The sequence below is a fragment of the Antechinus flavipes genome, chromosome 1 (genome assembly GCF_016432865.1).
Source record: "Antechinus flavipes isolate AdamAnt ecotype Samford, QLD, Australia chromosome 1, AdamAnt_v2, whole genome shotgun sequence".
Taxonomy (NCBI): Eukaryota; Metazoa; Chordata; class Mammalia; order Dasyuromorphia; family Dasyuridae; genus Antechinus; species Antechinus flavipes.
The window spans coordinates 564,916,879-564,937,632 of record NC_067398.1 but is presented as its reverse complement, the minus strand read 5'-3'; the positions used below and the strand labels follow the sequence as shown (position 1 = coordinate 564,937,632).

General features: G+C 32.4%; 1 protein-coding gene across 2 annotated transcripts in view; it reads left to right on the top strand.

Annotated features, from left to right (window-relative positions):
* Positions 1 to 20,754, top strand: part of EXOC2 (exocyst complex component 2) — a 210,444-nt gene that overhangs the window by 38,637 nt on the left and 151,053 nt on the right. The window contains exons 4-7 of one of the 2 annotated variants that reach the window (XM_051970780.1): positions 643 to 819; positions 3,147 to 3,273; positions 12,783 to 12,896; positions 15,900 to 16,024. In XM_051970780.1, the coding sequence (XP_051826740.1) occupies positions 643 to 819; positions 3,147 to 3,273; positions 12,783 to 12,896; positions 15,900 to 16,024 (543 nt within the window). Of the gene's footprint in view, positions 1 to 642; positions 820 to 3,146; positions 3,274 to 12,782; positions 12,901 to 15,899; positions 16,025 to 20,754 lie in introns of those variants that run through there. The other variant, XM_051970781.1, reaches the window with a different exon arrangement.

The following is a 20,754-nucleotide window of genomic DNA, read 5'->3' as shown; positions in this document are numbered from 1 at the left end:
GATCCTTGGATCTTGGTCAGACAGTGAAGACTCTAAAGTCTTCCACTGCATCCTAGGCCATCACCAGTCATCTTGATTGTTGTTTTGCTACTGCACTTTGATGATCCTGGAAGAGAGAATAAGGCTGACTTCTCTGTTCAACATTTTCTCACTTAAATCTAATTCATACATACATCATCCCACAAAGTCATTAAAAATGAAGAGCACACAGTTGTGTGTGTGTGTGTGTGTGTGTGTGTGTGTGTGTGTGTGTGTGTGTGTGTGTACCTGTGGGTACAGATATGTATTTCGAGAGAGTGTGAGAATGTATGTTCTCTAGCAATTGTGGTTAATTATTATTCTCTTTCATGTACATTTATAATCAGGCACATGGTCCTTTCTACAGAAACTCATACCGGATTCTCCAAACTCATTTCTGGGCCTTTTTATCACCCAATGCTTGGATCTCCCTTTATATGTTTATTGTCTTTCCTTACATGAGCAACAATGTTTCACTTCTGTCTTTACATTCATAATACTTGACACTTAGAAACCTCTTTTTGATTGATTGATTGATGGATGGGTATTGCCAACAGAAAACACAGCTGAATAATGCAGGACTTGTTATTTGTTTTTACTTCACTGATTTTTTTGATCTTTCAGGTTTGACAATTTGTGGACACAATTGCCTCCTTACTGCAGAATGGATGTCTGCCAGTAAAATAGTATGTCGAGTGGGACAGGCCAAAAATGACAAGGGTGACATTATTGTCACTACAAAATCGGGAGGTAAAGGAACCTCTACAGTATCTTTCAAGCTTCTCAAGCCAGAAAAGATTGGTAAGATTTTTATCCTTCTATCTAATAGGGGAAACAAAAATTTAAAAAAAGTTTTAGGAAATATTTATAGTTTAGATTATATTTTCTCTCAAATTTAATTCATATTCTAGTAATTAATAATTTATGTTATGTTAACCTGCATTTTTTGTAAGAAAAGAGTTTGAACCAAATAAGATAGTATGAAAAAGTCACACAAATATTAACAATTAAACTGGGTATCAGTTCTTTGTTCCTCTCTCTAGAAAAGGATTGTAGAATGATGGACTTAGCTCCTCTAGCTAAACCTCTCTTTTAATAAAAGATGAAGAAATTAAGGTTCAGTGGTATAAAGTGAATAACCCATAGTTGTACAGATGGCAGGACCAAGATTTTGAACCTCAGCTATAATTGCCAAGCAGTTTGAGTTAGTTTTATACTTGTGTTTTTGTTTTTGTTTTTTTAGAACCAAAATCTTTTGACAAAATGGTTCATTTAGACTTTTTCCTCAACACTTCTAGATACTAATTTGGTAAAATGAATTGTATGTTTGTTTTTATTCCTCTTTCCAAAAAATATAAAGGAAATTTCATATAAAATTCAAATATATGCAAATTATGTGGCTCTCCATTTTCCTTTCCTACTTCTTTCATTCCTTCTTTTCTTCTTTGTTTCTTTTTTAACTAAAAAAATTATAAAAGCAGAAACATCTTGTGGTAACTCTGGAGACATTCTGTGTGTATGTGTGTGTGTATACTTGTGGGTACAGATATGTATTTCAAGAGTGTGTGAGAATTCACACCCTAAATTAATTTTCTTCATACTTAGAGATAGGTTTAGTGATGCATAAAGTACTTAAATGTGACATAATCCAGATATTTCTTATTTTGTCATCATCTATTTGTAATAACAATCTTATCATCTTTTATTTCAAAGTACTATGGAATAGATCAACAAGTAACCCAAATATACAGGGAAGGACATTATTTTACAATGAAATTATGACTCAATCAAAGAGGTTTTATTGGATCAAAATTTAGACTCATTTAAGATAACAAAAGTTATTTCAGAAAGGAGATTTTATTTTTGACATTTTTTTAAAGGAATAACTCAGATTGGCTCACTTATTTTAAAAACTTTCAAATTAAATCACTTTTTTAAAATTGAATTTAGTTTTATGAATGCTACTTTCATCTTTACTTCATTCAGTTCCAGAGGGGTCTCAAAACTGACTTTGATAATAAACTAAACTTTGTGGCCCTTTACTTCCTTCATGTGATCCAAATAAACATTGCATCTCCTCAAAGAAGAGAAAGATGTTTCTGGTGTCATCTACACCTGTCTTTTAAAAAAGTAGAATACTTTAGTATTCTCAAGCTAGGTTGGCAGCACTGATAATAGAAATGTACAGATGAAGAACAGCAGAGTCATGTTGTTTTATAAGCTCTTAGTAATAGTAGCTGATGATAACTTTAGGCTTTACAATATGTTATGAAGTGTGACTACTAGTTTTTGTGTGATATTTGGCAAGTCACTTAATATCTATGGATCTTAGTTTCCATGTCTATAAATTATAGATAGAGAACTTTGTTCACTCTTAGTTCTAAATATATTATTATTTGCTTGTTAATTTGCTACATAATTTATGAGGGGAAAATAAGTTTATATAAAACAAGAGTGAAAGAAATGTAGTTCACTTTATCAAAAGATATATGCAACTTTATTTTTTATTCTTTGAAAAAATGTACTTGTTTGCTTGTAACAAGGTTTAGAAATTCAGAAAAATGAAATCTTAAAAACTGTGTATATTATGGATCACTAGCACCATAAAGTCAAAACGTATTGGATTAAGCTTTCTTAGATATCAAGTTAAATTAATGCTCTTAAATTTTTCTCAGCAATTTTTTCTAAAGGTAGAAAAAAATCCATAATGCTCACTTAGCACAATAAGATTGTCTCATGTCACCATATTTCATTTTACCTATTGACTTTCTAAACTCTTCTATCTGATCTATCATATTTGATTCTGCAGAACTATTTATATTTTGTGTGAAGTCTAGTGAGTAAAAGTCTTTCTTTTTGTAAAGTATATTGCTTTTAAGATAACTTTAATTTGTCTTGTCTAAAAAGTGTTCAGAGAAGAAATGAACTTTAAGGTGTTAACTTTGCTATTGATAGCTTTTAGGCTGACTTAATTGATTAGATTGTTAGTCCTAATTGTATTTTCTTAAAATTCCTTGATATTATATCAATTATACATCTTACCTGTGAGCTTTTTAAAAATTAGAATAGCAAGAGCTAGAAAGTCTTTTGATATCCTTTTTTAAGGACATGTACTTTGTTTTCTCTAGGTATCTTGGATCAGTCAGCTGTCTGGGTTGATGAAATGAATTATTATGATATGCGCACTGACAGAAATAAAGGAATTCCTCCATTGTCCTTACGTCCTGCTAATCCTCTTGGCATTGAGATTGAAAAGTGAGTTCATTCACTCACTCACATTTCTCACGTTCACTCATTTGTTTCTTTTAAAATGAATATACTTAATTGTAAGGAAAGAGAAACAAACACCAAAAAATCCCAAAATACAGTTTGGTAAATTGTGTTTCTTTCTAGTAAAAGCTAAATACTATTCATTAAACCTAAAGATTTTTTTTCCTTATAAACATCCTGATGTATTAAAATTTCAGGCAAAGACTAACTGCCTTCTTATTAGCTTTTTAAAGTTTATGTTTTGAAAACTAAATGACCTGAAAGTTTAATACCTACCATTTTAAATGTAAAAATGCTTTAATTTTATTCACTGCTATTCTATTCACTTAATGAAAGATTTATAATACAAAATCCGTTTGCTTTTTGCTTATTTGATTTTCTAACAGAAACATTATAAAATCATATGATCAGAATGACTCTTTAAAGGTCATCTTATTCACTGTTCGGCCTCTAAGCAAAGAGATACTCTAAGAACGCCTCCTAACTTTTAATGTCCTAAACTATTCCATTTTTGGAAGGCAATTTCACCTACCTTTTATCTTCCATTTCACAATTTAACAGCTTATATTGTCACTATAGCCATCTTTTAAATTTAAAACCAATTCCTGCAATGTAGGAACAGCATCTAATTTTTACTGTTAAACCCAGCTTCCTTTCCCTATTCTAATATAGTGTTTTATACCAGGTGAATGCTTAACATATACTTGACCCATCAGTTCTTTGTTAAATCTATGTACTCTTTAATGTGGGTACCACCTCCAGTATACATATTATTGCTTAGTCATGCCTACTTGTCTATATTATTCAGTAAATCCTACATAGGTGTTCTGTGCTTCATTATATTGATCCGTATTTTAATTTTATTTATAAATAAATAATATTTAATAATTTAAATATTTCAATTTTATTTCATCTATTTCATCATGGATTAATCTAGGTTTCACTTTGGTTCAGAAAAGCCTTAAAAAAGTTATTTCATTTTATTTACAGATGTATGCATTGAATCTTAGAGCTGGAAGGAATTTCAATTCCTCTAATTTAACTCTATTATTCCAAAAGCAAATTTCCCTAAGGTCACAATAAGCGGTGGAACTATGGCCGGAACTCAGGTCTCAACCTACCCCTAACTCACTATTTTCCCCTTTCTGCCATTTGTGATACTGAGTAATCTCTTTGAAGAATATCCTTTTAAGAGTGAATTTGAGAACTTAAAGCTAGAAAGAGTCTTGAAGAAAGCAATTATAATTACAAAATTATATTTATATTATATTATTACAATTATAATTATACAATTTATTATTACAAATTATTATTTTTACAATTACAAATTTAGAAAAGTGAAGCCCCATGTAAAAATTTAACCATAGTGCCCCATACTGTGTAGATGTCCAGCAAATGTTACTTAATAGTGACTTGAATTACTCATCCTGCATCAGCTAGCTATAGAAAATACTGCTTTGCAAAATGGCATAATTCTTTTCAAAGTTTTCCTAGGGAGTGCAGGTTACCAACCAACAAAGCTGCATAGATACCTTCTCATGGGAATACTTAAAATTCTTGTAATAAAGGAGTAAGTTTAAGTTAAGAAACATTGACTTTTTTAGGCACATTGAATTAATTTTTCAAACTTTGGAATTTGGTTTGGCAGTCTTCATAAACATGGAATACAGTTCTCTTTAGCTTGGTGGTTTTCTTTCTATCTTACACCTTACTAGACTCCTAACTTCACTTCAGTTTCTTGCCCTTTTTATTGTTCTTGTTGTTTCCAGGGAATCCCATTTATTTCTAGTGTCATACTGGGATATTTCTTTGGCCTATCCCCATCAGTAGTACCTTCCAGTGAGTCCTAGTAAGATCCATTGATGGATAAAGAACTTCTTGATTAGGGGCAACCAATTATTAGTGGCAAATAAAGGTCTCTACTTCTTTTTTTCTTTATCCTCTTGCTCTCCTTTTTTGCCATTCTTATGTATGCACTATTCCTTGCTCTGCTGTTGAGGAAAAAATTATTAATTAAATAAACATTAAAATCATATTAAAATCTAAGGAATTATATATTTATTGAAAAGGAAACTTAATGAAGAGAGAATTAACATGCTATCTCTTAGCTTTAAAGTTGTCACAAATGTGGGTAATAGAGTAATATCAGTAAAAGGCCAAAGATCTCTTCTTGGAACTATTTAAGGGAGAAAACTTGGTGAGAGAATGAAGAAAAAGAGATCAAAAAATAAAAATGAGAGGGAGTGAGTATTCAGAAGCTGAAGAAGTTTAATGCCTTCTTGCCAAAAGCAATTACTTTTAAAAGTAAAAAAGTACATCTAAGAAATCTCTAGATTTTGATTGTCTAACTTGTCTAAAATAGGAGAATTTTATTTTAAAGAAATAAAAAATGATTGAGGCAATGTTAAAAGAGTGACCTATGGTTTTATTTCACCGAGTTCACTTAACAAAATGTAAGTTTTAATCTTATTGGATAATTGATGGATATATTCAGATTTGATTTCCAGAGACCTTCATTTTATTCTTTCAAAGACCTTGAAGTTTTCTTAGTAAAATCTTACTTGTAATTGCTTTTAAGTTGAAAGAATAGGATAATTTATTTTTATTTTCCCATACATCATCATTTGAAGAATAGCTGAATTTTAATCATATTTGCTTGGTAAAACCTATCAGTTAAAAAAGTTTAGAGAATTATAGTTTAAGCAAAGCGAGTATTTGTAATAAAGTGCTTAATAGACTTAGGATAAATTGCCAGATTAAAGTGGTGGGACCACCTCTGGAAAGCAGATGAATCAGTCCCCAATAATTGCAATGTTAATATTTATGGAAATGTTCTACAGATGACAATCAAAAATACAATGTGGAACAATGAAGTGTCACACAATTGTGTGGCCAGTCTATCTGAAAATGAAAAAGAAAGTGAGAGTTGCAGACTACAGTTTCCTTGTTGCCTTTTAGTATGAGTCAGAGTTTAATAAATATTTTATTGGTGTACCCAGCATGCATACTGTCGTCTTTCAACCCACAAGTTTAACAACTGGTATTTATTGGCCTCCTTTCACTGTTAAGTCCTTCATATTCCTAAAGCTTTAACTGCTGTTTTTGCACACATGGTGCCTTGATACTTATAAAAATGTTACTAATTGTTCAGAAAAAATAACTTAACTTTGAACAGAGACTACAATTTGCTTGTAAAAAGTCTATTTCTGATTTATTACGCTGATTGTCACAAAGATATATCTGTATGTGTGTTGCTTATATTGTGATGGTGACAAATGTCTTAATCTGAAGAAGACGAAAAAAGATTCAAATTAAGTTAAATTTATAATTGCCTTCAGAATCTTTGAAGATATTGTAGAGTTACCTTATATAAAAAATTTATTTAAATTTTGTGACTTTATCATCTGGGATTGTTAATCTCCACTATTACACTTTTTAAGTGTTTCTGAATCAGAACTGTTCTTGTTTTTTTCCCCTTAAAAATGGTATATTTATTGTTTTGTAGAAATTCAGTCAGGCTTCCTGTTTAAAAACAGAAGGCAAACAAGCATTTGGTGAAGGAAAAGCAACCACATAAACATTATTACTATGATGTGGAGAAGTTAAATACCCAGACTAAAGACAATTTTGAGAATTTTTACAGAATTGTGATTTATAGCATTGGTTGTGCTATACTGCCTAGATCTTTAAAACAGTATGGGTAAGGAATGAAATTTAAAAATTTGAATTCACAAAAGTGAAAAAAAAAATTTGACAAAGCTTGAGAATGATTTAACATTTTAGAATATACACACATCCATATGTAAATTCACACATGCAAAACATTCTACACAAATTAGTGTTTACTGTGCATTTTATCTTAATATCTGCCAAATTATGAATATGTGTTGTCCACAATATGGCCTCATCTTACTTAATGCTTTGTGATTAAAATTGTGTTCACAATGTTTGCCGTTTTGTGTGCTGCTAAGGCAATCGCCATATATCAATCTCTAATGGGGAAGTAATACTGCCATGTTAGATGCATTCCTCTTTTCAACACAGATGCTTGGATCTTCTCATGAGCAGATTCTAAAAGTATTTAAAAGATTGAAGTCTGAGGTTATACTGCCACCTAATGGAATAAATATTATATTGCGGGGGGGGAGCAAATAGAAAGGTATGAAGGTGACAGGAAAGGAAGGAGGGATAGTTGAAGTTGAGAAATGAGTTTCTTGGATTATTCATAAAGATATTTTTTTGCAAAAATTTAATGCATATATTAGTCTGTTTGACCAGTTAATTCGGAATTATAGGAGCAGTTCTAGAAAAAGTAGAGAAGCTAACTCAAAAATTATCAAATACTGTAACATCTATTTTTACCAAACTTTTAAACCCTTATTCAGAAGGTTCAGATTCAGAAATCTAGATATTCTTACTCACACTTACTCACACTGTCCCCATGGTTTCCATTATTTTTACATATGAGGTCTCTTTATTAACATTAGGAAGTTTCATGGATCCCACAAAAGAGCAATTGTACTCTAAGGAGCAGCTGGTTAAGAAATATATAATGACAATGCTTAGCAGATTCTTTATAGTAACTCCATAACTCTAGTATTACAGTTTTCAGTTTATGATTCATTAATTTATCATATTATCATGTCAAATTAGGAACATTGTCTAAGTACATCTTTTTCTGCCCTCTAGTGAAAACATCTTATAGTCATGTTATTTTATTATCTTACATATCATCCAACTAAAAAACTTATTTCCTCTAAACTTACTACAAGTACAAGTTAGAATTCTCTAGGTTTTTTGTGGGGGAAGAGAACAGTAGCTCATATTACTTTGGCAGTTTCCTAACTGTATTCAGATCCTAGATGGACTATATTATTCTACTTTTCTGTCACCATATCTATCAATCCCTGAAGGTTAATCCTGAACCAGAAAAGGTCTCCCTAGCCACCACTCCCCTTATGCCAGTTGTCTCTTCTTTTGGGATGTAAATTTCTTGAGGGTAGAGACTATCTTTGATTTTCATATGTATCATTAGCACAGTACTTAGCATTATTAAATCACTTTTAATTCATTCATTCAATTCTAGATTCTTCCCAGGCCTTCACTTATTCTTTTCTTTCCTTTTTTAAAAAAATAATCTCTTTACCAATGTTAATAATCCCTTTTCTTTCTTGATATTGTTCCCTCAAATTCATTATTTTATCAATCATCCCATTCCTTTTATCCATTTCTATTTGTTCCTTCTCCTTTGCCCAAAGATTATTTTCCGGTCTTTCTTATCAGTAAGGCAAGAAAAAAAAAAAAGGGAGGGGGTGAGGGGAAGGCCAGAGATTGAGGGAACATTCAGATGGACCAAGAGACTTCAACCAGGCCCATCCAACTTCCTTGTTTTTTATACTTCATCAAACTAGCATCTTAGTTCTTTCCTGTCCTCTAGATCACAGGGAAAGGAAAAAGGCAGGCAAAAATTAGTGGTCTAGTTTCGCTAAAATGTATATTATATGAAGAAGAGTAATATGGTTTTCTCTGGTATTGAATATTAAAGAAAACAATATGCAATTTATTCTTTAAGTGGCAGCCAATGAATATTTGTTAAGCTTAAGTTAAAGAAAGAACGAAATGCAATAGAATTGTATATTAGGTTGATTCTGCCAAGGAATGAATTGGTGAAGGGAAAGACTAAAAACCAAGGAAATTTGTTTAAAGGCTTTTTATACCAGGCAACAAGTTATGTAAACCTGAACTAATAGGACAATGGAAATAGAAAGGAAAGGGACAGACCTAATAACTTTACTACTGTATATATGTTGTTATATTTCTTTAGACTGGAAAAAGATTGGATTTCTATTTAAGGTTGCCTTCTGATTTATTGTGTGATTATAGGTAACTCATTTAGTGATACTTTTATTTCACCATCTTTTAAAATAATGTTGATAGCATCTGCCTTTTCCTGTCTAAAAAGAACATTGTGAAGCTAAGGCAACATTTATAGAAGAAAAACTTAGAATTTTAGATAGAAAAGTATAATAGTGCTGTCTTCTTTACACTAAATGGTTTTCTATTTTGAAGCTTTTTGAACTCTCTGCTTTGTTATGGAGGGAGGGAAGAGAGATGTGTCCTCCCTTTTGCTAGTTGTTACTTCTCAATGCTAGCAGTTAGCCTACTTATAGTAGCCCATTTCTTTCATTTGCTATTTCTAATCTGTTGTGACCTTGAGAACCAAACAGCTTTGTGATGAAAAAAAGAAAAAATAGATTCTGAGTAGATACCTGGGTTTTCTCCTTATCAGTGAAATCAGCATGGACTTAAAAAAAAAATCAATTTGGGCTGCTCAGAGACCTTTTTGTGTATTTATTTCCTTCATGGCTTTAGATTTGTGTTCCATTTAGGTGAGATTGTTGGATAACAAAATTCTCTTTTAATGAGGTATTGTGATAGCAAGTGGATTGGTAGCATATGATGACAGTTATAAAGGAGTTAGGTCTGAATGGGACCAGGTGAAGATTTCTCAGAAAGTCTATCAGATGTGGTAGGGTCAGACCTTTGGCCTAAGTGTCAGGAAGTCAGTCATCCCTGTTCTCAGAGGGCTATAAGATAGAAAAGGTCTAAGCTTCAGAAAGTCAAGTGACCCACAGGAAGGAGAGAGTGTAGCTAACCATCGGTCAATGGTTACTTCCTTTTCAGTCATCCAATAAATTTAAAAAGTCAAAAGGAAGAAGAGTTGTGATCTCATTCTTTTTGCTACTTAGAACATTCTCTGTTTTCAGCCTGGGCCACATACCATGCTGGGCTGTTCAGTTGGTGTGCTTGAACCTCTTTTTGCATGGACCGAATAAATGTTCTGTTTGTATCTGAAGATGCCTTCGAGTAGTCAGTTTGGGTAAAGGGTGGGGGAACTAGCACTCCATCTCTTACAGGTCTAATATGCTTTCTTATATTCTCTGTTAATTTAAAAGTTATATAATATTTTCTAGCATTTATGTTTCAAATATTCAAAAGATCAAAATTGATGCAATTTGTCTCATCACAAGAAATAAGGATTTGCTAAGTTTGATACAAGTCAAATCTAAACTAGCTTCTCTATCCTATCACTTCCCTGTTCAAACCTATAGAAGTGGCATACAAACAAATGAAAGAAAAAACAAAAATAAAATATCAGAACCACATGAAAGATCTAGAAGGAAAAATTTTTTTGAAAGGGAAAACTCCTCCTCCCAAATATTTTGTTGATAAGCCAACAAGTTTGTGAAGAGAATATATTTCTAAGTCATGAAAACTTGTTTAAGAAAATCTAGGGATCAGTGCTTTGATAATTGTATAACAAAATGAAAGAAGACTTAATAGCCACCAAAAATGTTTTGAAGGATTTACTAATAAGATTCAGCTCATACCTATTGCTGGTTGGTTAGAATATCAGATGTGACTTGGTTTTCTGGAACAAAGTTTTTGGATTGGAGTTATCCACTCCAGAAAAATGGAGACTAGTTAGGAAAATCAAATCCAGATGAGTTTCTACCTAGGGCAGGAGACAGAGGAAGAAAACCTTGAAGAAAAAAAGGTATTCAAGCTTTAGAGAAAGAGGAAAGGAATAAACTCACCTTAGGAAGAAAAATTTAGTACTCAAAACTTTACAAAAATGAATATTGGAAACTATCTTCCTCTTGTCCTTCCCTGCCTACTCCCCAAAATAGCAAATTATCTGATATAGGTTATACATGTACAGTCCTATTAGTCATGTTGTGAAAGAAGAATAAGTACAAAAAAATAAAAGAACATGAGAAAGGTAAAAACAAAAAGTAATTTTTAAAAAGGGAAAAATAGCACATATCTGCATTCAGACTCAATGGTTCTTTCTCTGCATGTGGATAGCTTTTTCCATCATGAACCTTTTGGAATTATCTTGGATTGCAATGCCTGATGTACAGCATGCTTTTCCACTTTTAACAGTTAATTGATCATGTTACTCAATATTAAGAATATTGGTAAGAGATGGTCTATGCATAGTCTGTTATTATATATAACAGATAACTTTCTTTAAATTGTTATTTTACATAAATAGGTATTCTATTAATTATTCTATAATTAGATATTTTAGATAGAGATCCATATAATTCTCTCTTATTTCCTGAGACAGAGTGGCAGGCAGAGTGATTAGAGCTGGCCTTGCAGTTGAGAAAGCCTGTATTGAAGCTCTACCTTTGATGATACTCTGTGATGTTAGGAAAATTCATGAGTCCAACAAGCTTTATGAGATGATAACTTTCAGAGAAGATGCTAATCTGCATTATTAGTGGGAGTTTTCGTCATATGAGATTTCCATTCATCTGTGAAAGACAGGTCCATTCCTTTCCTTAAAATAATTTTAAAATAAACTTTACTTTTTATAAAAAATTGTAATAAAAAGTTTGAGTTTTATTCACATTATGGTTGTTATTTATATTAATGGAAAGTTATTTCAGATTTTGATAGTTAAAAATCAAAGCTAAATTCAATCAGAATGGATTTCTTTACTTTCTTTATTCTAAAAGCATATGAGTAAGAGGTAGATCTGAACTGGGAATTTAGTTCTCTCCCCTACTATCTTTTAAATCTCATCAGGACTCTTTAGTATACATATCATTTTCATGATTTCTGTTATATAGTTATCACAGGCTTGACTCTGTTGTTTTATCAGCCTATTGAGTTTCCAGGTGAGGAAACTCTTCCAGTCAGTATTTGTTGGCATCAAATTTTTTAATTAAAGTTTTGTTATCTAGAGCACTGAGAAGTTAAAGTTGTAACCCAGGATCATACAGCCAGGATGGCTCATATCTTCCTCACACTGAATTAGCTTTCTATCCACTATGAATTGCTGCTTTTCATACTTGTCAAAATTTGTTTGAATTAATGACTTTTGTGCCATAAGACTTGTTTCTCCTGTTAAATTTGTACTAGTTTTGAGAAGGCAGAGATTGAACATTTCATAGCCTCCTGAATATTTTCATTTAATACATGGTTCTAAAATTGCTGGTCCTTGATTGGTCTAAATCTGGTCCTTAATTGTAGTTTGGCAGTTTTGGTGGATTCTCCAAGGCTCTTTTAGCACAAGCGGTGACAGTTTCTACCAAGCTGGAAAGGCTGTTGATCAGTTATGGGTCTAATGGAGAAGAATTAACTGGTCTGTACTTGGAAAAGCTCAGGCTGGTTTAAGTACATGATATTACATAATTCTTGAAGACCATCCACTAAATTCATGGTATATTCCACTCTCTGTCAGAGGATGGAGGAGTATTTATTGGTGAAACTCTAAATTCTAGACATATTCAAGTAACATATATGTGCAAAAAATGAAACTATATATATAATATAGTGTTTACGTGTGTGTTTTTACATATATAATATTACTATGTGCAATTACTGTATATTATCATATTATACATACTAGAGCATACTGTATCAAGTATTTTAACTTTCATTATTATATAGATATAACATTCTTAACATTTCTCTTTTAGAGGCAGATTTCCCCAAAAAGACTTGGAAACACTCTTCCATGGAATGAGTGCTGATTTTACTAGTGAAAACTTCTCAGCTGCCTGGTATCTGATAGAGAACCATTCATCTACCAGGTTTGTAGGTATTCAAATTATAACTGTTAATTTGTGTCATGTGGCTGCTAGGATTTACATCAAAATTGATAACAATCCATTAAGATTTTCAAAAATCTGCATTTCTTTTGTTCCTTCTTGTATAAGATAATATAAAATGGGGTGATGATGTAATACTGTAGGGATCTCTGATTTCATTGTCCTAAGTACTATATCCTACCTATCCAGATGTTGACCCCTTTATATCATAATAGATAGCTTTTGTGTTGTTCTTTGGCTAAAAATATTACTATCTAATAATGAGGCTTAATTGGTCATTTGACAACAGACATACTGTTTAACATCTATCATTTGTCCTGATGTAAAACTTTTCTAGATTTTCAAAAACTTTCAATTTACAAACATAGCCTTTGAAAACTCAAGACTATAGCCACATCAGTATATCACATGGAAATGATTTCTGTGGGCCATAGGCATCATATCCTCAATATGACAACCTAGTAACTAAATGCCTAAAATATTTTTAAAAGATCATTCCATAATCTCTTGAACTATATATTTAAGGTATGAAAACAAACATACCTTAATTATTGGGAAAAAAATAGTACCTATAATAAAATTGCTGCATCTCCCCCCTCTCCCCCTTGGCAGTTGAGCTTAAGTGACTTGCCCAGGGTCACACAGCTAGGAAGTGTTAAGTATCCGAGGTCAGATTTGAACTTAGGTCCTCCTGACTTCAGGGCTGGTGCTCTATCCACTGCACCACCCAGCTGCTCCTAAAACTAACTCTTACTAATCTTTTATAACAAAATATTGCCTGATAAATTGTTATGGGAAGGAAATTATTGCCATAATATGTTTGTAGGCTAAAAATCATTTGAAATTATCTCAGTTTTACTTATGTTATTTATATAATACTTATGTATTTCATTGTATTTGAGGATATATTTAGTATTGGGTATTTTAGTTTCTACTTAAAACTATAATTTTTCCAGCTTAACTGGAAAGGCAACCTTGGGATTCTCAGTGTCTTCTTTGTAAATTAAAAGTTTGAATACTTTGTCCTCAGTTATTTAACCTATTGAGTTAAACACCACTCAAATGACAGGTCCACAAGTTATCATTAATATTACTTTTGTTTTTGTTCAGTATAGGTTTATTTTAGGAAATTGGCTTTGGTAGAATGGTGAGTAGAGAGTTGGTATTTATGATATTGTGTTTAGAACATAATACAAGTTAAATATTCAATGGAATTCATCCTTTTCAAGTTTTGTACATGAACAGAACCATAGTTTTTTTTTTTCTTTTGACAAATCTATTGAGTTTGAATGTTTTCCAAAATACTATGTGTAACAGACATATTTATTATTTTGGTTAACATATGGGTGCAGGTATGTGTATACTTACTCACATTCATACATGTATATTATTCACATGTTTACATACATAAAATACCATAATTTTGAGAATCATAGAGACTTATTGGCCATCTAGTTCAGATAATACCAGAAAATTATCTTTATCACAAAACACTAAACAAATAGTAGTGCAACCTCTACTTGACGACCTTTTAAGGGAGGGAACACCATACCTCTTGAGACAAGCCATTCCAATTGTAGACAATCTAATTGTTCCTCTGCCTCTTTGCTACTTCTACCAGTTGTTAGGGTCAAACAGAACAAGTCCAATTCTTTTTCCATGTACTTGAATGCAGGAAGAAAGAAAAAGAAGAAAGAAACATTTATTAAATAGTCTCTAGAAGAAAGAAAAACATTTATTAAGTACTTGCTTTTTGCCAAGAAGTATGCTAAGCACTGGGGATTCAAAAAGTAGGGAAAAAAAACCCATCAGTTTTTGCCCCTAGAACTTAAATTCTAGCAAGGGTTGACAGCACACAAAAGGGAAGAGTGAGGAGAAAAAGATATCACTTGTACGGGTGACATGGTTTTAAAGTCTAGATGTCAGGAATAGGCTGGCTTGGGTTTCTTTCCAAAATGGAGACTCCAGATGAGACTCAATTCAGATAAAAGGGTATAAACCTTACAAAGCAATATTCTAGGTTGAGAATGCTAAGGAATGTTTCATCTCCATTCTCAGTTCCTTCAGTTGTTCATGATATGTCAGTGAATAAAGGTCCTTTGCTATGTGGAAGTTTCCCTTCTATAAAAATTCTCTGGCTTAACAATGTTCAGTGCTCTACATAAAATTCAGAGATCTGATGAAGACTTTGTACACAGAGACCATTGCTTAGAAGCTTTGTTCAATGCAGCCTTGGAGTACATTAGGTTTTTTGACTGCTACATCACACAAGCTGACATATTGAAATAGATCCTAAATCTTTTTCACACAAATTCATATCTAACTATGCCTCCCCCATCTTGTTCTTATGAAATTGATTTTTTATGAAGCAGCTAGATGGCGCATTAGTTAGAGTACTGGCCCTGAAGTCAGGAGTATCTGAGTTCAAATGTGAGCTCAGTCACTTAAAACTTACCAGCTGTGTGATCCTGGACAAATCATTTAATCGCAATTGCTCTACCCCACATCCTCCCAAAAAAGAAGATGATTTAGCTTAGTATTCTACCCTCTTGAATCCTGACTTTGTCAGCCAGTGTTGTTCCATCCAGCTTTTGTGCTATTGACATATTTAAGGAGAATGCCACCACAGGTCCTTAATAAAAATGGTTAAAAATTGCATTTCCATACACACACACACACACACACACACACACACACACACACACACACATTTATTACCAAGTGGCCAAATATGTCTGAAAATGTCATTTGAGTTTTACATAATTTATCTTTTATAAGTGTTGGAATCTAAGGTCTTATGACAAATTGAAAAATTTGAACATTAATGAAAATTTGAAAGCTTTTTGGTTTTAATCTGATAGGTATTTTCTGGATGCTTTTTAAAATAGATTATAACGTAATGTGAAGTATCTGAATATATTTTTATTCATGGTAAAACATTTTATTTGTGATGCTAAACATTTGTTTCAATTTGTGTAATTTCAGCTTTGAGCAGCTCAAAATGGCAGTCAGCAACCTGAAGAAACAAGCAAATAAGAAAAATGAAGGGAGTTTAGCATATGTGAAAGGCGGGCTTAGCACTTTTTTTGAGGCACAAGATGCCCTCTCAGGTAAATTGTTACTTAGAATCATCTGCTAGGAGCTTCATGTAGAAGCTATTCTATTTTCTTCAATAGAAACATGACACTGTGCTTGCAGAATATTTATGGTGTGCTACATTCATTCTGTATTTATAAAAGTGGAGATCTAATAAGTGTCATAAATGTTGTAGACTAAGCTAAAAACTCTTTCAAGGTTTGGTACTTTAAATCTTTGCCTGTGAGGTTTTTGTTTTGATCCCTCTAACATGTATGAGATGAGAGATTATTTTGTCAATTAGTGATTCTCAGATCTTTTGGGCTAATAAGAAAACTGAATTCTAATATATTTGTAGATTTTTTTTTTATTATTGTATTCTTATGAAGTTATAGTAGTATATAGAATAGTATACAGATAGGTTTAAAAGTATAATCCATTGTGTATAGAACATAAGACCTATTGGTTTTTTATTGTTTTTCTCACTTCCTCTCCCCTATTCCTTCTCTCGTGTAGCAAAATCTGTAATGTAGTCTTCAAATGCAAAAGTATAAATAGACCAAATACTGAATTAAATAAGTAAAACAGTTAAAGTTATTTTAATTCAGAGGGTGTTTTTTGTTGCATTATTTTATTTTTTTTAATGCTGCCTTAAGTTAACAAAAGTTATTTTACCAATAACTTAATTGCATTTAAAACTCACGTTCCTTTTTTTTTTTTTTTTTTTTTTTAACTTTTGATATTATTCAGTGTCCAAAGTCAGCATTTCCTCTGTCTGGGGTCGATTTTGCCAAGACTGTTTATGATTCTCAGAAAATAGTTGTAGGACAGAAGGGATCTTGAAGGGAGATAGGAGAATATTTGATTTTCACCAAATTTTTTAGATTTTCCATTATAATTCCATATTTTTCTTATGCCTAAAAATGTTTCTTCTAGTTATTTGAGGCCCTGAACAGATAATCATGTTCCATGAGCAAGAGAAGAATTAGAATGCCTGAAAAGAATTTAATGTTGCCATTCAATAAGATTTGAAATAAATTTAATATGAAACCATAATATTCATAATGGTTATTAAATACATGTTAAGAATAGACACTAGATTATAATTTCACTGATATGATGAAGGAACTCCAAGTGAGGAAATTCCTTCTGTCAATGCAAATTGGCACATTTTCTGCAACTTATACTTTAAAAGTGTTGTGTGGAATACCAAGATGTTAAAGTGACTTGTTCACGGCTCTACAGCCAAGATATGTTGAACCCAGATTTTCTTGGTTTTGATATCATCTTTCTGTCCACTATGAAACATAGTTTTTCCTTTGATCTTTTGCCATAATTAGTGATCAGTTTGCTTCTGTAATTACTATTACATTAATATAGCCAAACCAAAATTTTTGTTGAATTAGTTTTTTTTCCCCCCTTGGTATCTGAACTTTTTTCAATGATCCAACATAAAATTTAGTCTGAATACTAATTCTCCTCTATATTTTGCTATATTGCCTTGCAGAAAAAAATATAGATACCCAATAAATTCTGTATAAATTTCAGAGGGGAAAATTCATTTTTAAAAAGGATATTGTGGTATACATATCCGTGTGTGTGTGTGTGTGTGTGTGTGTGTGTGTGCATACATATATGTATACATATATACATGCACATATATGTGAATTTTATATATCTGTATGTGGATGGAAATAAATACTCATTTAAGAGATTAATTCTCACTTCTAAAATAGGTCTTTATATTTTAAACAGTTTTGCACAGTAGCCAAAGATACTCACAAAAATGAAATTTTAAAGGATTTGATCATATTTTCCCCAAATTGTTTAGCAAGTTCTGTTCCATTGGCTTTGGTGACTAATTCATTGTTTCAATAGGGTGGTAAACAGAAATTAAACTGCTGAAGATTAAGGAGTGAAATGATTAGGAAATGGAATCATTGGGTATAAACTGCTCTTTTGAGAAATTTGACATTCCAAAGAAAAGATAGATGGAATAATAAATTCAGAAGTAGAGGGAACCTTGGAGGTCATCAAGTCCAAAATCTCTTATCCTGTCTACTTTACAATTAGAGAAAGGACTTTGGAGCAATATTGAAAAGTTGTTTTTGTTTATGTGTGTTTATTTATTTTGTTATGTTTTAGGAAGGGAAGATCTTTAGTTTCTTCAGGGTATGCAGGCACATACACATACACATTTACTCTGTCATCAGAATTGCTTTTATCCAGGGCCTCTAAAATTTTATCTTCATGCTTTCTTCCATGATTCTCCTCTGCACTTCTGGGTCACATGAACAGTGAGATGGAGGACGAAACATTTTTCTCTGAATTCTATGACCTCTCAAAATTCTCAAAAACAGAAATTTTACACCAGTGATAAAGCAACTTCATATAGCTACTTGGTCTAGGAAACCTAAATCCAAAAGAAGGTTAAAGAAACAAAAAACTACTGGACCTGAGCTCATTCTGTGTCATTCTTCCACTCCTAGCCTAGTGACATGGAGGCTATACTAGCAGACCAGAGGATAGGACATAGGTTTACCCCAATACCCATGTCTACACCTGGTCTCCCCTCTCCTTTTCCAGAGCCATGGAGACTTTAGCACAAGCTGTAGAATTTGCTTCATTTAAACAGACAGCTTGGCCATAGCTCTTCAGGAGCAAAAACCTACCAAGGGCTGCGACCCAGAAGCAACAGCATTGAAAAGCTTTGAAGTGCCAGGAAAATAGTCTCTGAACTTCCTTTGCGGGGTGGAAACTGAGGAACAGAGGTGATGGAATGAGACACTAGGACAGGAAACTGGATATGAGAGACTGCAGCACTTCAAGTCTGAGCAAAACAGCATAGCATCCAACACAGACTAGTTCTGACCATCCAAATGTCAGATCTAAGCTGGTGAACCATGAAATGTCCAAGGTAGAAGGAGGCTGAGATGCTTTAAGATCCATGAGGAAACTACAGTAAAAAAGGAGGGAGGTCAGAATGTGAATGATAAGGAAAATAAAGGGGGGGAGGGCAGGGGGTAAAGAGATAAATTACCAAAGATTTCAGGAAGAAGAAAAATCAAAGATCTTGATTGTAAACAGAGGAAAAACAATAACACAGAAGGAAGCAAGGGTTAAAGATACAGTATTAAATACTGCAAAATGAAGGAAAATGATCTCACATTTGATGAGATACAGGACCTTGTAGAATTTGAGAAAATGGAACCAAGACACACTGTTGTTTAAAAGAGAAATATGAATTATGAGAATAGAATGTATGTCCCAAACAGCAAAAATGACAAGCGGAATAGAAAAACTGGAATCTACTTTAGGAAGCCTCACTAAAGAAACAAAAGACAAGAATAGACTAGGAATGCCATTACACAGAAGTACATAGCAGAGAAGAGAAGCAAAAAGCATTAAAATATGCCAACTATGCAGGCAAAATATTCTGATTTCCTGGGCAAGATGTGTAGAGACAACTTAAGGATCATAAGTTTTTCAAAAGAAAACAACAGGACATAATGCAGGAAAAAATACAGAGAACTATCTAGAACTTCTTGACACAGAAAAGGAAATTCCAATTGAAAGAATTCACAGATTGTCTCCACAAAACAAAACAAAATACAAAAAATCCAAGGCTGTAAACTCCAGATTTAATTGAACAGCTCAGTTAAGAAACAAGTTCTGTAAACCATCACAAGAAATACAAATACAAAGGAAAGAGCATTCAAATAACACAAGACTATACCCATTAGAAAAAAGAGAGAATGGAACAGTGTTTTCTAATGAGCAAGTGAAGCTCGGGATGCAAGCTAAGGTGACCAACCCAGCAAATTCATGAAAGGCAAAAGATGGACATTGAATAATAATGTAGCTATGTGGCTGCTTCTTCAGGATCTTTTCAAAAACTTGTTTTTGCTCATACCACTTTACTAAATGTTATGCTGGGAAACATTCATAATGGCATAGGTAGAGAGGTAGAGAGAAAATGGGGAACATAAAGGAAAACTTCACCTGCTTCGGCAATTTTGCCTAAGGTGGTTCCATTTATCTTTTAACTGTGAACAACAACCAAAAAACACTATGGGCAAAGGTGTTTTTATTTTATGAATGCATGTCAGTACTTTTGCAGTTTGCCTTCATCTTTTTTCTTTGTAATTTTTCAAATAGTAACGAAAAGAATGACTCAATGAACAATTCCTCACAAAAATAAAAATTGAATTTTATTGTTGCTTCTATAACATCTAAAATATATCATGTTTTCTGTCTGGGATGGGAGAAAAAAGCAGTTATTGATATAATTCTTTGTCCTTTATAAAAACTGACACATTTTTCTTTTACAGAAGTTAGTTTTTTAAACTTTATAACCTCTTTAAATTACAAAGTTACTTTTTTTTTTCTGAGAACTTTTGTTAAACTCATTTTAACTTTTTCCTTGTAGTGAATCATTTCCAACTGGGTGGGGTGGGGGGTAGGGGGAAGAGCAAATATTTGTATAAGTGCTGTACATTATAGTATAGATGATTAGAAATGAGTCTGTTGTAATCATCTGAGAATATAACTTTATATTTGATAGGTGTTATATTCTGATCCCTTATTCAATTTCTATTAGATTTTAAAAGCTTTACACAACTTAACTCTTTTTCTGGATAAAATGTTGTATTTTTTTCTTTAAGGCCTGTTGTAACTATTCACAACTAAACTTGTGTTGATAATCTGTTGGGTTTTTTTTCATTTGTTTGTTTGTTTTTTAAAGTTCTATCAACAGATTTGGCGC